General features: G+C 40.5%; 1 protein-coding gene across 1 annotated transcript in view; it reads right to left on the reverse strand.

The window, feature by feature from the left end:
• Positions 1-8,309: 8,309 nt before the first annotated feature.
• Positions 8,310-16,292, reverse strand: part of DYNC2H1 (dynein cytoplasmic 2 heavy chain 1) — a 144,528-nt gene continuing 136,545 nt past the window's right edge. The window contains exons 88-89 of the mRNA XM_083608904.1: positions 14,366-14,482; positions 8,310-9,310 (exon numbers count right to left, since the gene is read on the reverse strand). Coding sequence (XP_083465030.1) covers positions 9,152-9,310; positions 14,366-14,482 — 276 coding nt within the window. The 3' untranslated portion in view covers positions 8,310-9,151. The remainder of the gene's footprint in view (positions 9,311-14,365; positions 14,483-16,292) is intronic.

Consider the following 16,292-nt stretch of genomic DNA (forward strand, 5'->3'; position numbering starts at 1 on the left):
AGTCAGTTCTTATGCTTCCAGTTACTTCAGACTGGAATGTTAATATCTGCAACATAGCGGCCTTCCTTTTAGTGGATAAACGACTTGCTAACATTTACAGTACTCTAGTGACCTTCTCAGAAGGATTAGTGAAAGCATCCAAAAGCTAAGAGGAGAGTCGTATTTAAAGGTGGATTTCAAATTGCCACATATTACCTAGATAATTTGCCCTTCTGAAAAGTCTACTGATATTCTTATGGGGTGAGCTGCTCATAGCACTGACTTAATGCTGTTTGTGTGTGTGGCTCGCTAATTGAATAATTCACTCAGACACCAGTGCTGCTCTTAACAGAGCGATATCAGTAGCAGCTGGAAATGTTGCAGTAGCTTTAGCAGTAGATACTTCTGGAGGGATTGAATCTGCCATATATAAAATAGCAATCTTTGGATATATTCAAGAATCAGCTCACTTACTCTTTTTTAAAGAGACCTTGCCCTCTTGGCAGGGCTGCAGCAGGATCAGTTGCCAAAAGAGACATAGCAAGTGAGATTGGGGACTTGTCTACACTCGTAGTTTTTAACGCTAAAAATGAGTTTTAAAAGGGCTATGGTAACCATATAGCCATATGACCTTTTTTTTCTAAAGACAATAATGTGTTATTAAAATGTGACACCAGAGGGTGCTGCAGAATTCTCTCTGTCAAATAAATGGGTAGACCTTCAAGGAAGCGAAAGAGAAACAAAATGCCTTTATGCTTTAGAACATCGTTCTAGGAATGTTTAAAGAGTAAGCATACATCCAGCCTGGGTGTTTTTGTTGTTTAACCTCCAACCAGGCAACAGGGATGAAATGAGTGTTACCATGCATTGGAGCTGTCCTTGACCAGTCTGACCTTTCTGCCTCTCGCTTACCAGTCCAGGAGGTAGAACTGCCAGTTAGGTACCTCCTCTTGAGCCTCGGTGTTGCCAGTGGCGGGGGGGGGGGCAGGGACAAAGCTAGAATTAGTTTGTGAGGTTGTGTCAGGGACCGTGTTGAGGAGGAATGGTGGGAGCCACCCCTCCCCCTGATCCTGAATCTTCCCAGGAGCAGGAGGACAGTATAGATTTGAAAGAGCGGTTTGCAGAGGGGCATAGTTCATAAGGCCGAAGCTGGGAAATACTGGATGGGGAACACCTAGGAGAAGAAACACTGGAAGAGAGAGGGTTAACAGATTCACAGTCATTGGACAGCATTCCTCCACCGCCCTCCCCAAGGTTGAGAAGAGTCTCAGAACAGAAAGCACAGGGGGTACAAGCTCAGATTACAAGACATAGGAGTGACATAGATTAATAGGGACAGAGGGGGTGTAAGCCTTAATTGGGAACACCGCCATTTCTAGGGAGATGTGTTCTTTTGTCTCTCATTGTGATTATAAAATAATCAAACTGGTAAGATGTTCCTTTCATCTGATCTTCTTATTTACTGCCAAGGGGGAGGAAGCCAATTCCCCAAAGGCTGACAGGTTGCTACTTCTTGGGGGGAAAAGCTCGAGCCCTGTGTTCTTCACTGTGGTTCCAAGATGGATACCAGACCAGAAACTGTGTAACAGAAACCAAGAGTTGTTGCTCGTCTTACTGGTATAGGCTACATACATTACACTGCCAGTAACTGGTTCTGGATCCACCTGCTGTTGGTCTTTGACGGAACAAGTAGCCTTGACGCCAAACGCTCTTGAATCCGCTTGTCATTTCCATTTGAGATTCACTTTTAGGGGATGTTTTTCCCTTTTGCCGGACTGCAAAAATCAGCCACAGGCTAATCTGCTTGGAATGTCAAGGAACTCTGGGTTGACGCCTTGATGTATGAATCGTCTATGCTGATAACTCTCCGCTGGGCTTTGATGAATGCATAAAGAGCTGGCGGACGAGCAGAGGTTTTGATTAACTCTGCCAGCCTGGGCATACTTAAACTTCAGCGCAATTGTGTATTGTCAGCCCGCTTGTCTCTTGTGTGCTGAATTCTCATCTAAGCTCTTAAAAAAAAAGGAAAAAGAAATATCAGTTGGAAAATGCCAGTTTCTCTTTCAGGCTGGCTTTTAAAATGAAGTCTGAATCAGGCATAATTTGCCTGGGTAATATTTTTCTTTCTCTCCAAGTAGCTTTGAAATCAAATTACCTTTAATGTTTATCACCTCTTGTATTCACATTTCCATTAATACAGTTTTCCTAACGAAATGAAAACGTTTCTCTGCCAAGCACATCCTCGTAGAGAACAGATAGTTCCTGTACGTAGCTCTGTGTTGCAGGGACCAACAAAGGCTGGCGGTTAATTTTCATTATGGGGGGAGAAAAGGTGGTTTGAACATTCTGGATGCCAGTAAAACCAGCCTTTTATTTGAGTTGATCACCCCTTGCATCATAATTATTGAAGGCTTTCAGATCATAGCAATCTGTATTGTTTTAGGGTCTCAGCCTCCCTTCCTCTTTCAGATGTAACTCTTGGATCATTGGCTTAGGTTTTCCATTCCAACTTGTAATAGAATCAGAATGGGAAAGGACTTCAAAGGTCATCTAACTCAATCCCCTACTGATGCAGGAAATCCACTGCTACAGCATCTCTGATTGGTGTCCATCCAGCCTCTGCTTAAAAGCAATGGAAGGTCCACCCCCTTCCAAAATAGTTTGTTCCACTGTCAAATAGCATGTGCCACCAGGAAGTTCTTTGTAATATTTAACCTAAATCCTTTGTCTTGTAGTGTGTGTCGGGATCTCTGCTTGGCCAAGCTGATAAAGCTCATTTTCCTCTGGCCGAGTCCTTCGGAATCACCTCCCGACGTGATTAACGACCTGAGCCTTTGATGAGGCCTCAGGCACATTCCCATCCAGCAGAGAATCCAGCAGCATGCAGAAGTGATGACATTTATGGCTACATGGCTAAAGAGTTTTATTTCTTGCTACGCAGACAGCAAAGAAAAATACATCCTCTCTCTATGAAAGCAGAGAGCAACTGAACAAAGGAACAAAGGAACAGGAAACCACTAACATCACATCCATCTCCCGTCTCCCAACAGTATGGAATGTGTGGAATATAAACAGAGTCTTGTGACTCCAAAGCGCTGCTCAGTGGCAAACAGAAATTAACAGTGTGAACCCATAGGTTTGAGTCCTACCCTCTGGAACACAGGTGGAGAAACTTTTCTGGCCAGTGGGCCAGATCCTTATGTCACCACCCCCCGGGCTCAATTCCCCGACGCCATATTGATGTCAGGTGGCACTGCACTTTGATGCCTCCAACCTGTTGGGACGTCAAAGCCCAGTGCCACCCCTCTACTCACTGTTCTGTTCTTTGTCTTCTGTCTTTGTACACACACATCCTTCCAGATGAACATACGATGACGCTCTGTATTGCGTCGTACCATCGATTCATTTAACTCAGAATTGCACAATCTGTGCAGCAACTCTCCAAGTTTTTAAGTAGAGAGATTCTTCCTAGCTCTGTTACACAAGATTCTATTAACAGAAGATGCCAGGGATTGAGTCTGGAACCTTGTGCATGCAAGGCTCTTCCTGTTCTTCTCCAAATCATTTGCTGGCCTTGGGGAACCCTGGGAAATGTAGTTCTGTGAGGGAGGCTGTGGATCTCTTACTGTAACTCAGAATTCTCACTACTTTTACCAAACGGCAGTTCTTTAGAGGAAGCTGTGTCAGTTGAATTGATATGAGGATATGCCCTTAGAGAAGATTCAGGTCCTTGACAAGCTACTTTTGAAGTTATGCAGAACACCTATGTTTCTCCAGGCTAGAAATATGTATGAATTTCTATATGTGCTTTTTAGACATATGGGTGACACATGGGCTCATTCCAGTGTATTTCTGCAGCACACATTTGGCTCTGAAGTCTCTTGTGAACTACTTTCATACTATCAATGTTTAATGCTGTTGACTCTGAGTGACTGCACTGTGCTAACATCTAAATATTGCAAAGGTTTGCTAAGTTGCATCCTTTTTGTTGACTGAGAAGCTCATTAAGGACATCAGACAATGGATCACGGAATCCACCACGGTTCATCCTACCTGTGGCAATGACAATGGCAAACAGAGACGCAAAGTTCGAGGCTGCACGTCGAAGCGTTTGGAAGATGTCAGGTGAAATTTGTTGCACACCATGTTCTTCATGCCTGGGTGGATCATCTGGTAAAAACCACTTGCATTAACAAATTGCTTTATCGTATGCTATGTTGCTTCTGATTTTATGCTCTGTTAACTCAACTAAAGATTAATTAATACCAGTTGAAGCCACAGACACTTCCTGGAGAAAAGCTGTCTTCATAGCAGCCTCCACTAGAGCACGGGCGTTCAGCTGGCAGACCAAGACCCATAGTGGAAAACTGAGGAAGCAGAACTATGCTGGATCAGACTCTTTGTCCAGCTCACCCACCAGTTTCTACTTGTGATTTTCTCCTTCTTTCCTAGGTCACAGGCAGAGGTTTCCTCATCTTCTTCCAGATCTTCCAGGGATTAGACCTGTGTTGTACCACTGAGCTACAGTCCCTCTTTCTACTTGAAGAAACAACTATTTCTTGAAGAAACAACTGTTTCTTGTTTTCTGGATCTGTACTAAGTATCAATACAGACTCTTGATGATTTGGGATAAACAGGGGTCTAAGGTAGAATATCTGTTCTAATTGCTCATGTATTTTCTCAGATGCACGTGCCCAACTTTGATATATTTTACATAAAATACGTAAATTTTAAACTGAGTTGCCCCATAATTTTCTTCATTTTAATCTGATTAAATGTGAGTATCCTGTTTTTTTCAACAATTGACTGTCTTTTGCTTCCGAAGTGTGTTTTTTTTAATATCCAAAATCTAGTTCATTTCTAGCAGTCCTCTCAGTGCTGTAGAGTTAGGATTAACCAGTGTAGAGTTAACCGGTACCATCAAACGAAAGTGTCAAGTACTGTTAGATGTATTAAAACTACAGTGGAATTAATTACCTTGGTAGAGGACCACAGAGTCGGGTCAATTAGATTGGCCCATGGTAATTAAAGTCTCAGATCTCGCCAGACCATCCTCCACAGGCAGTTCTTGAGAAGTGAAAGTGTCCAGTGTTCAACTCAAGGCCTTCTCTGTGAAATAGTAGGAGCTCATCAGGAAAAGCTGTCAAGATCCTACAGTCAATGTTAATTCCTTGAGTGACCTCCATTCTGGCGTAGGCAATTGCAGAATGTACAGGCTGTTCCATTACTTCTGAATGGCAGCGCAGGTGTCAAGATAAAGCAAGGCCCCTCCCTTTTCCTTACCTCTTCTCGTGCTGAACTTCTGCTTCACTCCTTAACTGCTCTATTTCAAAGGCTTGACAACTTGACAGGAGTATTACAGCAAAACCTCAGCATTACAGCTATCTCAGGAAGGAAAGTGGTTCATAATTTCAAAATGCCTGGAACTCTGAAAGTTCTCCCATTCAAAGGAGTGAGGGATGAGGCACCAGGCATTCAAACAAGGCTGCATTTGGTGCTATTTCCCTTGGAGGGAAATAGAGGCAAGGGAAGAGGAGAGGGGGTTGCCTTCAAAGAGAAACTGTGGCAGATCCTCCAAGTGTCCCTATTTTCCAGGGACAGTCCCAGATTTACAAAAGCCATGCTGGTTTCTGATTTGATCCCAGAATGTCCTGCTTTTCCTCAGGACGTCCCTCAGGGAACATTCATCAGGGAAATATTGGAGGGTATGGTAGGACGTCCCTATTTCCTCGGAGAAATGTTGTAGAGTATGGAGTTATGTGAGATAAGTAACTATACAACCTTTAGAAATCTGAAGGCCGCCATGTTTAGGGAAGTTTTAAATGTTTAATTATGTGTATGTGTGTGTGTATATGTGTGTGTGTGTGTATATATATATATATATATATATATATATATATATATATAGTTGGGAGCCGCCCAGAGTGGCTGGGGCAACCCAGCCAGATGGACAGGGTATAAATAGTAAAATTATTAATATTATTATTATGGAATAGGACATCCTTATTTTCATCGGATAAATGTTGGAGGATATGCTGTGGCAACAGGGAGAGAAATTGTGGTTGTGATGGGGACAGCGGGGCCCCTCAAACCTGCCATTGACCACTTCCTATTTTCACTGTGCCCAGGACTGCCCATTTGAGAGTTCTGTGTCCTTCTTGCATGCACTCATAGCTTTGGGTTAGAACCAGTTGAAATTAAAAGAAGGTTTTATCCAGCAGTAACCCAGGTGGCTCCCCTATATTTCATTTGAAGACTCACTAAGAGCAGAGGTGCAGGATCCCAGACTTAGAGCCCAAGGCCCACACTTACCAGTGTCACTGCTTATAGGCTGCAAAAGAAGCCTCGAGATGAGGGTAAGTAAGTAAGTAAATAAATAACTTTCAACATTCCTACTATAATTTGGTAATATATTGGCAGGCATATATTGCTTACGAGTGTCTGAATATGTTTGCAGAATTCAGGACCAAAACACACTTTCAGGCTTGAACAGAATTAGATTCTGCTAAAATGGATTGAGCAACTTGTTTCTGCACATTACATGCCGGGAACTAAGTCAATGTTGCAATAGGCAGGTTGAGACGCACAAGCTCCAATGAGCTATTCAGTATATGAATCTGTCAATGCGAGCCTTATGTTTAATAAACTATGCGGTATAATGTCTCTCTGTACCTCATCAAACAATGTTAGCCAAGATGAGATGGATGGAGTGACAGCCAGTGATCAAATATATTTTAAAAAACCCATGTATTGTTTTCTGCATCCTTGTTTCCTTTTGTCAATTCCCAGTTTATTACTGACACCTCAAAAGGACTCACATATCTAGTTGGCATCTTCATTTCAACTACCAAAATGATCAGCAATTGAAACAGAAAGGTGTTGATGCTGAAATGCCACCGCCAGGCTGACACTTTGCTGAGAATAATCAGGAACAGAGGGGTTTGAAATCTGAGTTGCTGCTCCGAGCTCTCTACTGACACTATGACACCAGCTAGCGTTCTGTTCACAGTTGCAAAGTCAGTGGACCCTGAATGCTAAAAATTCATTTGCAAGAAGAGAAGGGAAGATTTTCCACAAACTGTGCCTGTCAGAGAGACAACCTAAGCTATATCATGTTTCAGGCCCTTGACGCACAATACAAAATACTCAATAACCTTTGGGAAATGCTAGAACATGTTTTAGCCAAGTGAACATATTTTGTAGAAGTTCCATCACAAAAGTCCTGATAGCTTTGAAGGCAATGAGGCCTCTAGAGTTGCACCAACTTATTCCACACAGGCTAATATTATGCCTTGTCTTTGATCCATGTGCTGCTTTCAGGTATGGTGGGGGCTGCTCCTAGATTATATTATTATTATTATTATTATTATTATTATTATTATTATTATTATTATTATTATTTCTATACCACCCTTCATCCGAAGATCACAGGGCTGTTTACAATATAAAAAACACAAAACACATATCATAACATACAAAAACAATAACACCCTCACAGTATTGTTACTTATTACTACTTAGAATCAGTGAGGCACACTGTTGAGATGGTGCAGTTCTGAGTAAGCTCAGTAGCTATTCTTCTCCATCTCAAAACTCATTTGCTGATGCAGGTAAAGGTAAAAGACCCCTGGACAGCTGAGTCCAGTCAAATTTGACTATGGGGTGCGGCGATCACCTCCGCTTTCAGGCCAAGGGAGCTGGTGTTTGTCTGCAGAAAGTTTTCCTGGTCACATATGTGGCCAGCAAGACTAAACTGCTTCTGGTGCAACGGGACACCGTGGCGGAAACCAGAGCGCATGGAAATGCAGTTTACCTTCCTACCACAGTGGTACCTATTTATCTACTTGTACTGGTATGCTTTTGAACTGCTAGGTGGCAGGAGGTGGGACAAAGCAACGGGAGCTCACCCTGTCGTGCGGATTCAAACTGCTGACCTTACGATCGGCCAAGCCCAAGAGGCTTGGTGGTTTAAACCACAGCGCCACCACTGATGATACAATAGGTCATTGGAAGAGAATCTAGATCTCTCTGAAATGGCAGCCCACAGCCAGCTCTGTTGGGTTAGAGTTCATTATTTTTCATCTCCCCCACCCTCTCCCCCAAAGTGAGGCATGTGATGTAAGAAGAATATAGATCTATCATTTTAATCTGGAGCTTATTAACATTCTCCTTAATTTGTGGATTTTCTTGTTGTATATATATTCAGATCCTGACTGGAATTCAGTCCAGTCCAGACATAAGTCTTTCTGCTGCAGGAGTCAGATAAAACAATTAATACACAGCACACGGAAGAATCTGGTTACTCACAAACCACACTCAAACAAAATAGCAACTGAAAAGCTACAAATGTTATTTAATGAGAGATTTATAATAAATATAATTCACATATATATTTTTTCAGTAAATATATCAGCATGACCTGTTTTTAAAATTTGTACCTAGACAATTCTAAGGTTTTTATCTTTTACATGTGCACAAAAAAATATACTCTTTAAAAGATGGAAATGTAGAAGATGGAAAAATAAAGAGATCACAGGAATTTCAAAGACTAAATCTGCTAAAATACTGTAACACACAGCTTGAAATAGATAGTATTACAACCTTGAGAATATGTAGAGTTGTGTGGATGATGTTTAGTAAACCACATGAGTAAATAGTTAGTAAAGTTAACGGAAAGACTCTGCAAGGACTAGTGATGCACAACCTGGATTCGTTTTAATGCCAGGATGCACAAAATAAATGGAGGTTGCACAGCACATGAATTTAATGGATTATGCATAATGGGCACAATCCACAGAGAAATTCAGGCCCCACTGAAATAAATAGGAGCTGTGCAATGACACTACTAGGTGTTCATGTTCAGATTCTGCTTATTTGAATTCAGCTTTTGCAGGAGAACTTCCTGGTGGATTGTGCTACAATGAGTGATGTGTCCGTTGACTAAAAAAAAGAAGTATTTTTTAAAAAATAAAATTTAAAAATGACCAAGTCTTAAGTTATGCTGTCAGCCCATTGGAATGCAATGTGAGAATTTCTTATGTACAGCTATTTATATAATCTTTGGATTTTTCACATTCTGGTTTTAAATTAACTTTGCAAACAGAGACAGTTCTTAGATAACATAGCTCTATCTGGTGGTTAGCAACAAGAACATTTATAGCCTTCCTTCTTCTTACTGATTTTTCAAAAATAAAGCAGCTCCACACTGGATCCACTGATCTTGGCTGCCTCCACATGGAACATCAATGTTTGTCACCACGCAATCCCTCTCAGCACTGGTGTAAACTGGCAAAGAGATGCATTCATCAGGAGAATAGGACCCATAAGCATTCTGCCAAGAAAAAAACAATCCATTTGAATGTGAAGGCGTTAAATGAATTAATCTCATGACGCTCAAGGATGTAAAGGCCAAGTATGATGAATTCATTTATGTTTAGATATCAGAAGAGAACTTGAGTAAGAGAGAGCAGAGTAGGAATGGATATGTCAACTGCTGGAAAGCCTTGCTAGCCAAATGCATTCAAGGTCACTACCAATTACCAGGACTCATTTCATACAGGGTTGCGAAATTAGGTAAGAATGCCAGGAACTCAATGAGGCTGACACCTGTGAAATTAGTCTCCACAGTTAGCAATAGGGTCCTCATGTGTGCACAAGTCTTTGATTTAAGGATGTGCAACCTGAATAATGCAGTGAATTGGGGTGATTCAGGTCATGGTTTCAGATTACTGATTAATATGGTGTCTTTAGGTGGATCAAGGGCCTCAAAAGCTTCTGAGCCACTCTGTGGCTTGGGTTTTCCAAAAAGTTAAGCAAACAGCATTTTTATTCTATTTTATTTTCTGTGATATATGATCAACCAGACTGGTGAAACACCCAGAGTCTGAGAAGGGAAGAGGTGGAGGTGTGTGCAAGAGAGATGTTTCATTTTGACCAGGCATGAGGAACCTTTGGCCTCCTCAGATTTTGCTGAACTACAAGTCCCATCATCCCTGGCCATTGGCCACACTTGCTATGTCTTATGGGAGTTGTAGTTCATTAACATCTGGAGGGCCAAAGGTTCCCCACAAGCAGTTTTGACAGACAGGTCTAGCTTAATCACAGAGAATTATTGTCTGAGGCTACTACAATTGGTGTTTTAGGGAACGGATGTTAAAGTAAATAAACAGAGAAGGGCGTAAGTAACAGTGTGAGATTATGGGAGCAGCCTGCTTCTTTCCCAGTTATGCTTCTTCCTAACAATGAAAAATAATAACACTATCTTTTTTAAAATTAATAACACAATTCTATAAAAGCAAGCCTTGCTGAATTCAACAGCGCTTACAACCAGGACTACAGCAAAAGAAACAGATTTGATAGGTGTGAACTGTGCCCCAATCATTTTATCCACCCTGTTTTCTAATATGTCCCAGAAATCTGTGTTTCCTTTTCTTCAAGGACAAAGCAACATATATTTTTTCTGCAATAAAATTACCAGTTTATACTTTCATAGTGAAAACCCATGTTTAAGGAAATTAGCATGTAGAACAAATTATTTGAGGCTTCCAAATCTGCATTAAATAAAGATTATTACTTTAATTGGAAAGTTGTATGGAGTACAATTCTTAATGTTCAAGGTTTTTAAAATCTAATTGTATGCATTTAAATAATATTTGGGATTTGTTTTTCTTTACTTATATGTAATACAAAACAACCCTTGTATACTGTTTATGGAACAGACTGTTTAAAATATTATTTAAGGGCACATTCAAAACTTCTCACTTTGCTCCTGGCAAATTAGTAGCAATTAGGAGTGTGCACCAGCATCAGGATTCCTAACTTCCTACCCCTTGTGGACAGAAGTGGATAAACTGTGCAGGTGGTAGCCCATCTAGAGTAGATTAAGCCAGCCAGAAACATTCCACTGGGTGCCTTTAAATTTGATTTTTAATGGAAATGTGTATAGCTTTCTTTTTCCCCCTAGCAGAATTTGGAGAAATTTGCAGGCATGGTTGTCCAGTGTGAGCTGTAGTCGTTCTCCTCCAAGGGCAGCATTACAGTTTCCTTATGAGCAACAGTTAAGGGAGTTGATGGTTAAGGATATATGGAACAGTTAAGGGTATGTTGAGCCTGGAAAAGAGGAGGTATCTTCAAATAAATAAAGGGCTGTCAATGGAAGATGGAGCAAGCTTGTTTTCTCCAGCTCCAGAGGGTGTTACCCAAAACAATGGCTTCAAGTTGCAGGAGATCTGACTAAACACCAGGAAGAACTTTCTGACAGTAACAACTGTTTGACAGTTTCTCTCAAGAGGTTGAGGACTCTCCTTCCTTGGAAGTTTTTAAGTAGAGGTTGGATGGCCATCTGTCATGGATGCTTTTACTCGAGATTCCTGCATTGCAAGGGATTGGACTAGATGACCCTCGTGTTCCCTTCCAACTCTACGATTCTATGAGTCTATCTTCACAAATAGGACAGATACTGTAGGTGTGTATGAGAGAGAGTGATAATAAATTATGGTAGACTAAGATTAAGCAATTCACTTTGGCAGAGTCAGAGAGAGGCACACACGCAGCTAGGGGCTCACTTGAGTATATGAGAGAAGAAGGCTGAGCTAAAAATAAAATGAAATAACTCAGCTTAATTAAAAAAAAAAAGACTCATATACAAAGTCTCAAATCTAGAGGGGGCAGAGGAATGAAACTCTACCAAAAATGAAAGTACAGCAAGGTAAAAACGGAACGAAATAAAAACACAAATAATTCCAGCATTAAACTGAAGGGAAGAGGGATCATACTGCACTGTCATAAAACTTTGCACCAATTCCAATGAGAAAAGGATATAAAGAACAGAATGAAAAGGAACATTAATGCACCAACCCTACATACAACTAAGCTGTGTGTGTGTGTGTGTGTGTGTGTGTGTGTGTGTGTGTGCGGAGAATAGCTCTGCATTTAATAAAACTGCACAAAAGTTCCCAGACCAAAAAAAGAAAAAAGAATGGATTTTTTTTTAAAGAAATCGAAAGTGTGGAGATAGGAAGAAAAGCTCAACCTACTTCACTGAAAGCTTTTGCTTCTCACAATAAAATAAAATAAAATAGCAGTTTATTGACACCAATTTGAAACAAGCCTTTTTGGAGACTCTGCTTTGATATGAGGGACCTTGCACAGATTCTGCTGTGGGAAAGCCCCCAAAGGCTCTGAGACACTCCAGTTTGACCCAGAGTTCATATGAAGCACATCTCTAACAACAATACACTTTACTGAGATCCAGTAGTGAATGCCGTTGTCCATGTCTTTGTATCAAATGTTCGTTTGATCTGCCCTTGCTGAGGTTTCCGCAGCTGATCTCTCAGAATTGCACTAGGTGAAATCTTATGGGATCATAGGAAGTTTATACACATGACTCAAAACTGCCTGTGAACCACTCTTGCATTGCTTTTACACGTGTGCCAACATTGTTAATGGAAAATAAGATACCTGAAAATCATGACTTCGTTAAAAAAAAATCATATAAAGATTCTTATCAAAGTGTTATATTCAGACTATAAACACAGGAAATACACACAGCAGCACAAAAATCTGAGGGTCAAATAAATGCAGCTATGTGTCTCCTTTCCCTCAACTTAAACAAAAAGGGATAGCAGTTTGAGAGCAGAAGGAGGTAAGTGTATGGAAGGGCTGCACAGTCTATTTCCTTCCAGCACTTTGTCAACTCAAAAGCACCCCAAACATGCTCCCCCCCCCTGCAGAAAATATACAAGGTCCTTTTCCCCTGAGAATAAGCAAACAGGTTGGGGTGAAAAAGCAAAAGTGAGGTCTTGAGCAAATGAACAGCCAGAGGGGAAAGAGTAAAATACTCCCCTCCCCTCTTCCTTACTGCAATATTCAATGCTGTTTTTAATTAAGAAAACACTAGAGGGAAAGAGTCATATGACTGCATATCACACCTAATTTGGTTCAGATTTCAGTTTTATGGGGAAATAAACTGCAGACAATCTGGCAATAATTATTCATCTGAGGTTAATTGGGAGAGTGTGATAAATGGCAGACAATGAACAAAAGTTATTCTTCAGGACAGTTTTCTTCCCTAAGGATTTATCAACCAGTCATATGAAAAAGTCTGGAGTGCTATACTATATTCATCTAAGAGCTCTGTGATATTCAACAACTATTGATTAGCCAAGTACAGTGCTTTTTTTCTAAAGAAAAGTTTAGGGGTACTCTCATTTTTCTACTCATATTGAAATCCTGCCCCTCAATGAGGCCAAACTTAGACTCACAAAATGTTTAGGGGTATGTGTACCCCTGCATCCCCACAGGATAAAAACACTGGCCAAGTATGACCTGCACCTTGACAGACCGCTGTGTATACTTCCAGTTGCTCCTTGCTTATTCCAAAGGCTGACTCCTATTGTTTGGTTTCAGCCTGCTCTTCTCCGCACAATTGTTTCTGCATCAGTACATAGTGAGATACCTGTATGACTGAATTGTTTCACTATGTAAAACTAATGCAACTGTGACCATCATGGTTTAGAAAAGCCTTAATATATCTGGCTTATTACATGATAGGAAAATTAGTCATTCATTCTATTCTGAGGGACTATTCCTAGGGTTGCCATATTTCAACCTTTTTGGGGGAACGTTGTTGAGCTTTTTATTATTATTATTTGCCAAAGCTGTTGAGTTATTTTTAAGAAAAGTTGCCAAAATCTACACTTCTGACATGGGTTGCCCAGACACTGATTCTGACTGCCATATTCCGGCTAAGTCTGGGAAATTCCGGATGTATGGCAGCCCTATCTTCTCTCAATAATTATTTGCGTGTTGGAATCAACTTTGCAGATTCTTTGCATGAAATTGTTCAAACAAAAGTTTGTATAAAGCTACAAAAATAATTGGGAAATTTTACTGAATCAAAGTGAGTTGAATGTGATCCAGGCACATATGAAGCCTTGAGACTAGCTCAATAGGTAAATAGCCACTGAAAAGAACTAATTTAAGGTAAAATCAGTGAGTTAAAAAAATAGTCATGAAAACTGGCTCTGGTTATGCAATATGGCTTCTGTGGTTAGTCTGGTTAAATGTTCCCAGCTAATATTTGAGGAAATGAAAATTATATTAACCTGTACCAGGAATAGAACTCTCTATTTACAGGTCCACACTGCAACAACAAAGGGCGAATGAGCACCATGTGTTCTATGAAAACCTATTTCCTCTTCCCGAGAAGTATAGCTTTAGATAAAAAGAAAATCCACTTTTGAAGATATGAAGAATGGAGCTTATTAAACTGCAAGGAATCTGACCTCTTTTTTTTAAAGCAGGTCAGACGTCATACTGAAAACCTATTACAGCAAAGGAAACCAATTACAGAACTTAAAGTTTAGGACCCTTAATAATGAATTACCTGTGGAATCCAGGCCATGTAACAAGGGAGCACAGATGACACACTGGGAGAATCATGCTGGTTTTCTGAAAGTCGATTTCCATCAAAACTACAGCCTTCCAGTTGAAGGCCACTGATCTGTCATGGAAACACATAAAATATTCAAATGTGTGTTAGGGATTGAAAATGTGAGTAGAGATCATGTTATATCTTAGCATAGGCTAAAGCAGTTCTCTGAATGGTTCGGGTAAATAACAAAAATCAGCTGAAAATAGTACAGAACAGAGCAGGAAGTGTGATTACAAAGTATGTTCTAGAATAAAGGGCACTTCCTATGTTTTGGATACAAATTATTTATTATCGCTAGAGAAAAAATATCAGTCTATGTCAGTACCTGTGTCAGTGGCAAGTGTCAGGGCACTAGAGTAATGGAAATAGAACAGCAAGAGCCAAATAAACATTAACCATGTCACATAAAGAGGAGAAAACAAATGCTCAAATAGGCATGGCTTTCCATTGAGAGGTTTGACATTCACTTTCAAAGAACGAATTCAGTTACTGCATGTTTTCTGCAAGTCATTGAAATGTTTGCCACTCTACTATGTGTAGAAATAATGCACAAGGGGAATGAATAAAAGAAATCTTAAATGTATGGGGGGGACTGTACAAGGTCTGCTGCTCACTTTGTTTTTTTCTATTGTGCTAACAAATCTGGCACTCTAGAATTCTAGGGGTGATGTGTTTTGAAAGCTTCATTTTAGCAATTAATTCCTGAAGCAGCACATACAATTTCTGAAGGAAGTTTCTTATTCCTACATTTAGGGGAAGCTAATTTTTGCTGAAATTAATAATAAAGTAAATTATATTTTTTTGTCATTGGCATTCCCAGCTCCATATTTTTTTGAATCCATTTCAATATGATTCTCAAAAGCAATGTATATAATAAAAAATTGTTGCCACTTGCCACTGTTGCAGAGCTCAGTTCAATGGAAGTGCTGCACATGCCCCCAAAACTGTGTATCATTTAGCTTCACACTGAAAGGGGGCACATTTAACAAGAGGACCCTCAAACCTACTATGTCATATTCAAGTAGATCCCCAGTTGTTTGGTCTAAGGATGCTCCCCAGAGTGATTGCTGAACATGAGATTTTCCCTGTGACAAATGAACCACCTTAATGCTTGCCTAATTAATCCTATGGACTCTGTGTCATGTCAAATGCAGGTAAACACCTCAAATTCAGCTATTAATTATCCTGTGCGAATAATGAGCTATCTCCAGCAAACATGCTGCTCTAATTAAAATAAGCAACCTTGCTTGTATTGCCTTAGAAATCCAAGGTCAATCCCTGTAGCGTACATAGTCTTAAAGCATAATCTTGACTGGTGAAGTCAACCTTTTGTGACTTTGGTGGGAAACGTAATTGCTGTTACTCACGGCAGATCATTAACTGCACTTTTTGTTCTTCAGTGTCACCTGCGCTTATCCCAGACATGAATTAAGATGACCTTGGAAATTTAGGTTAAATGTCAGCTGATAAATCAATTCTCTCTCTTGCACCCCCAAGTTGTACAGCTTTTTTGAACCTATCCAGAAGGCAATCCCATGCCTCTCCTTTTCAATATATTTTGACCCCATGACCTACTGGGGGGAAAGCCTTCTCTCCCCTACCTGAGCTTTAGCTAGCATCACTCCCTTTATCTCTCACTCCTGTATCCCCATTGGATAAGGCCAGTCAAGGCCCACAATATGGAAGGTTGTGGTGGAGATAACTGAAGACACAGAACTGTAGAGTTGGAAGGGACCACAAAGGTCATCCAATCCTACCCCCTACAATGCAGGGATCTTTCACCCAATGTGGGGCTCGAACCCACAACCTTGCGATTAAGAGTCTCATGCTTTAGTGGCTGAGCTATCCTCCAGAATACAGGGGGAGTTAGTTAACTCTC

Source organism: Podarcis filfolensis (genome assembly GCF_964270895.1).
Source record: "Podarcis filfolensis genome assembly, chromosome: 4".
NCBI lineage: Eukaryota > Metazoa > Chordata > Lepidosauria > Squamata > Lacertidae > Podarcis > Podarcis filfolensis.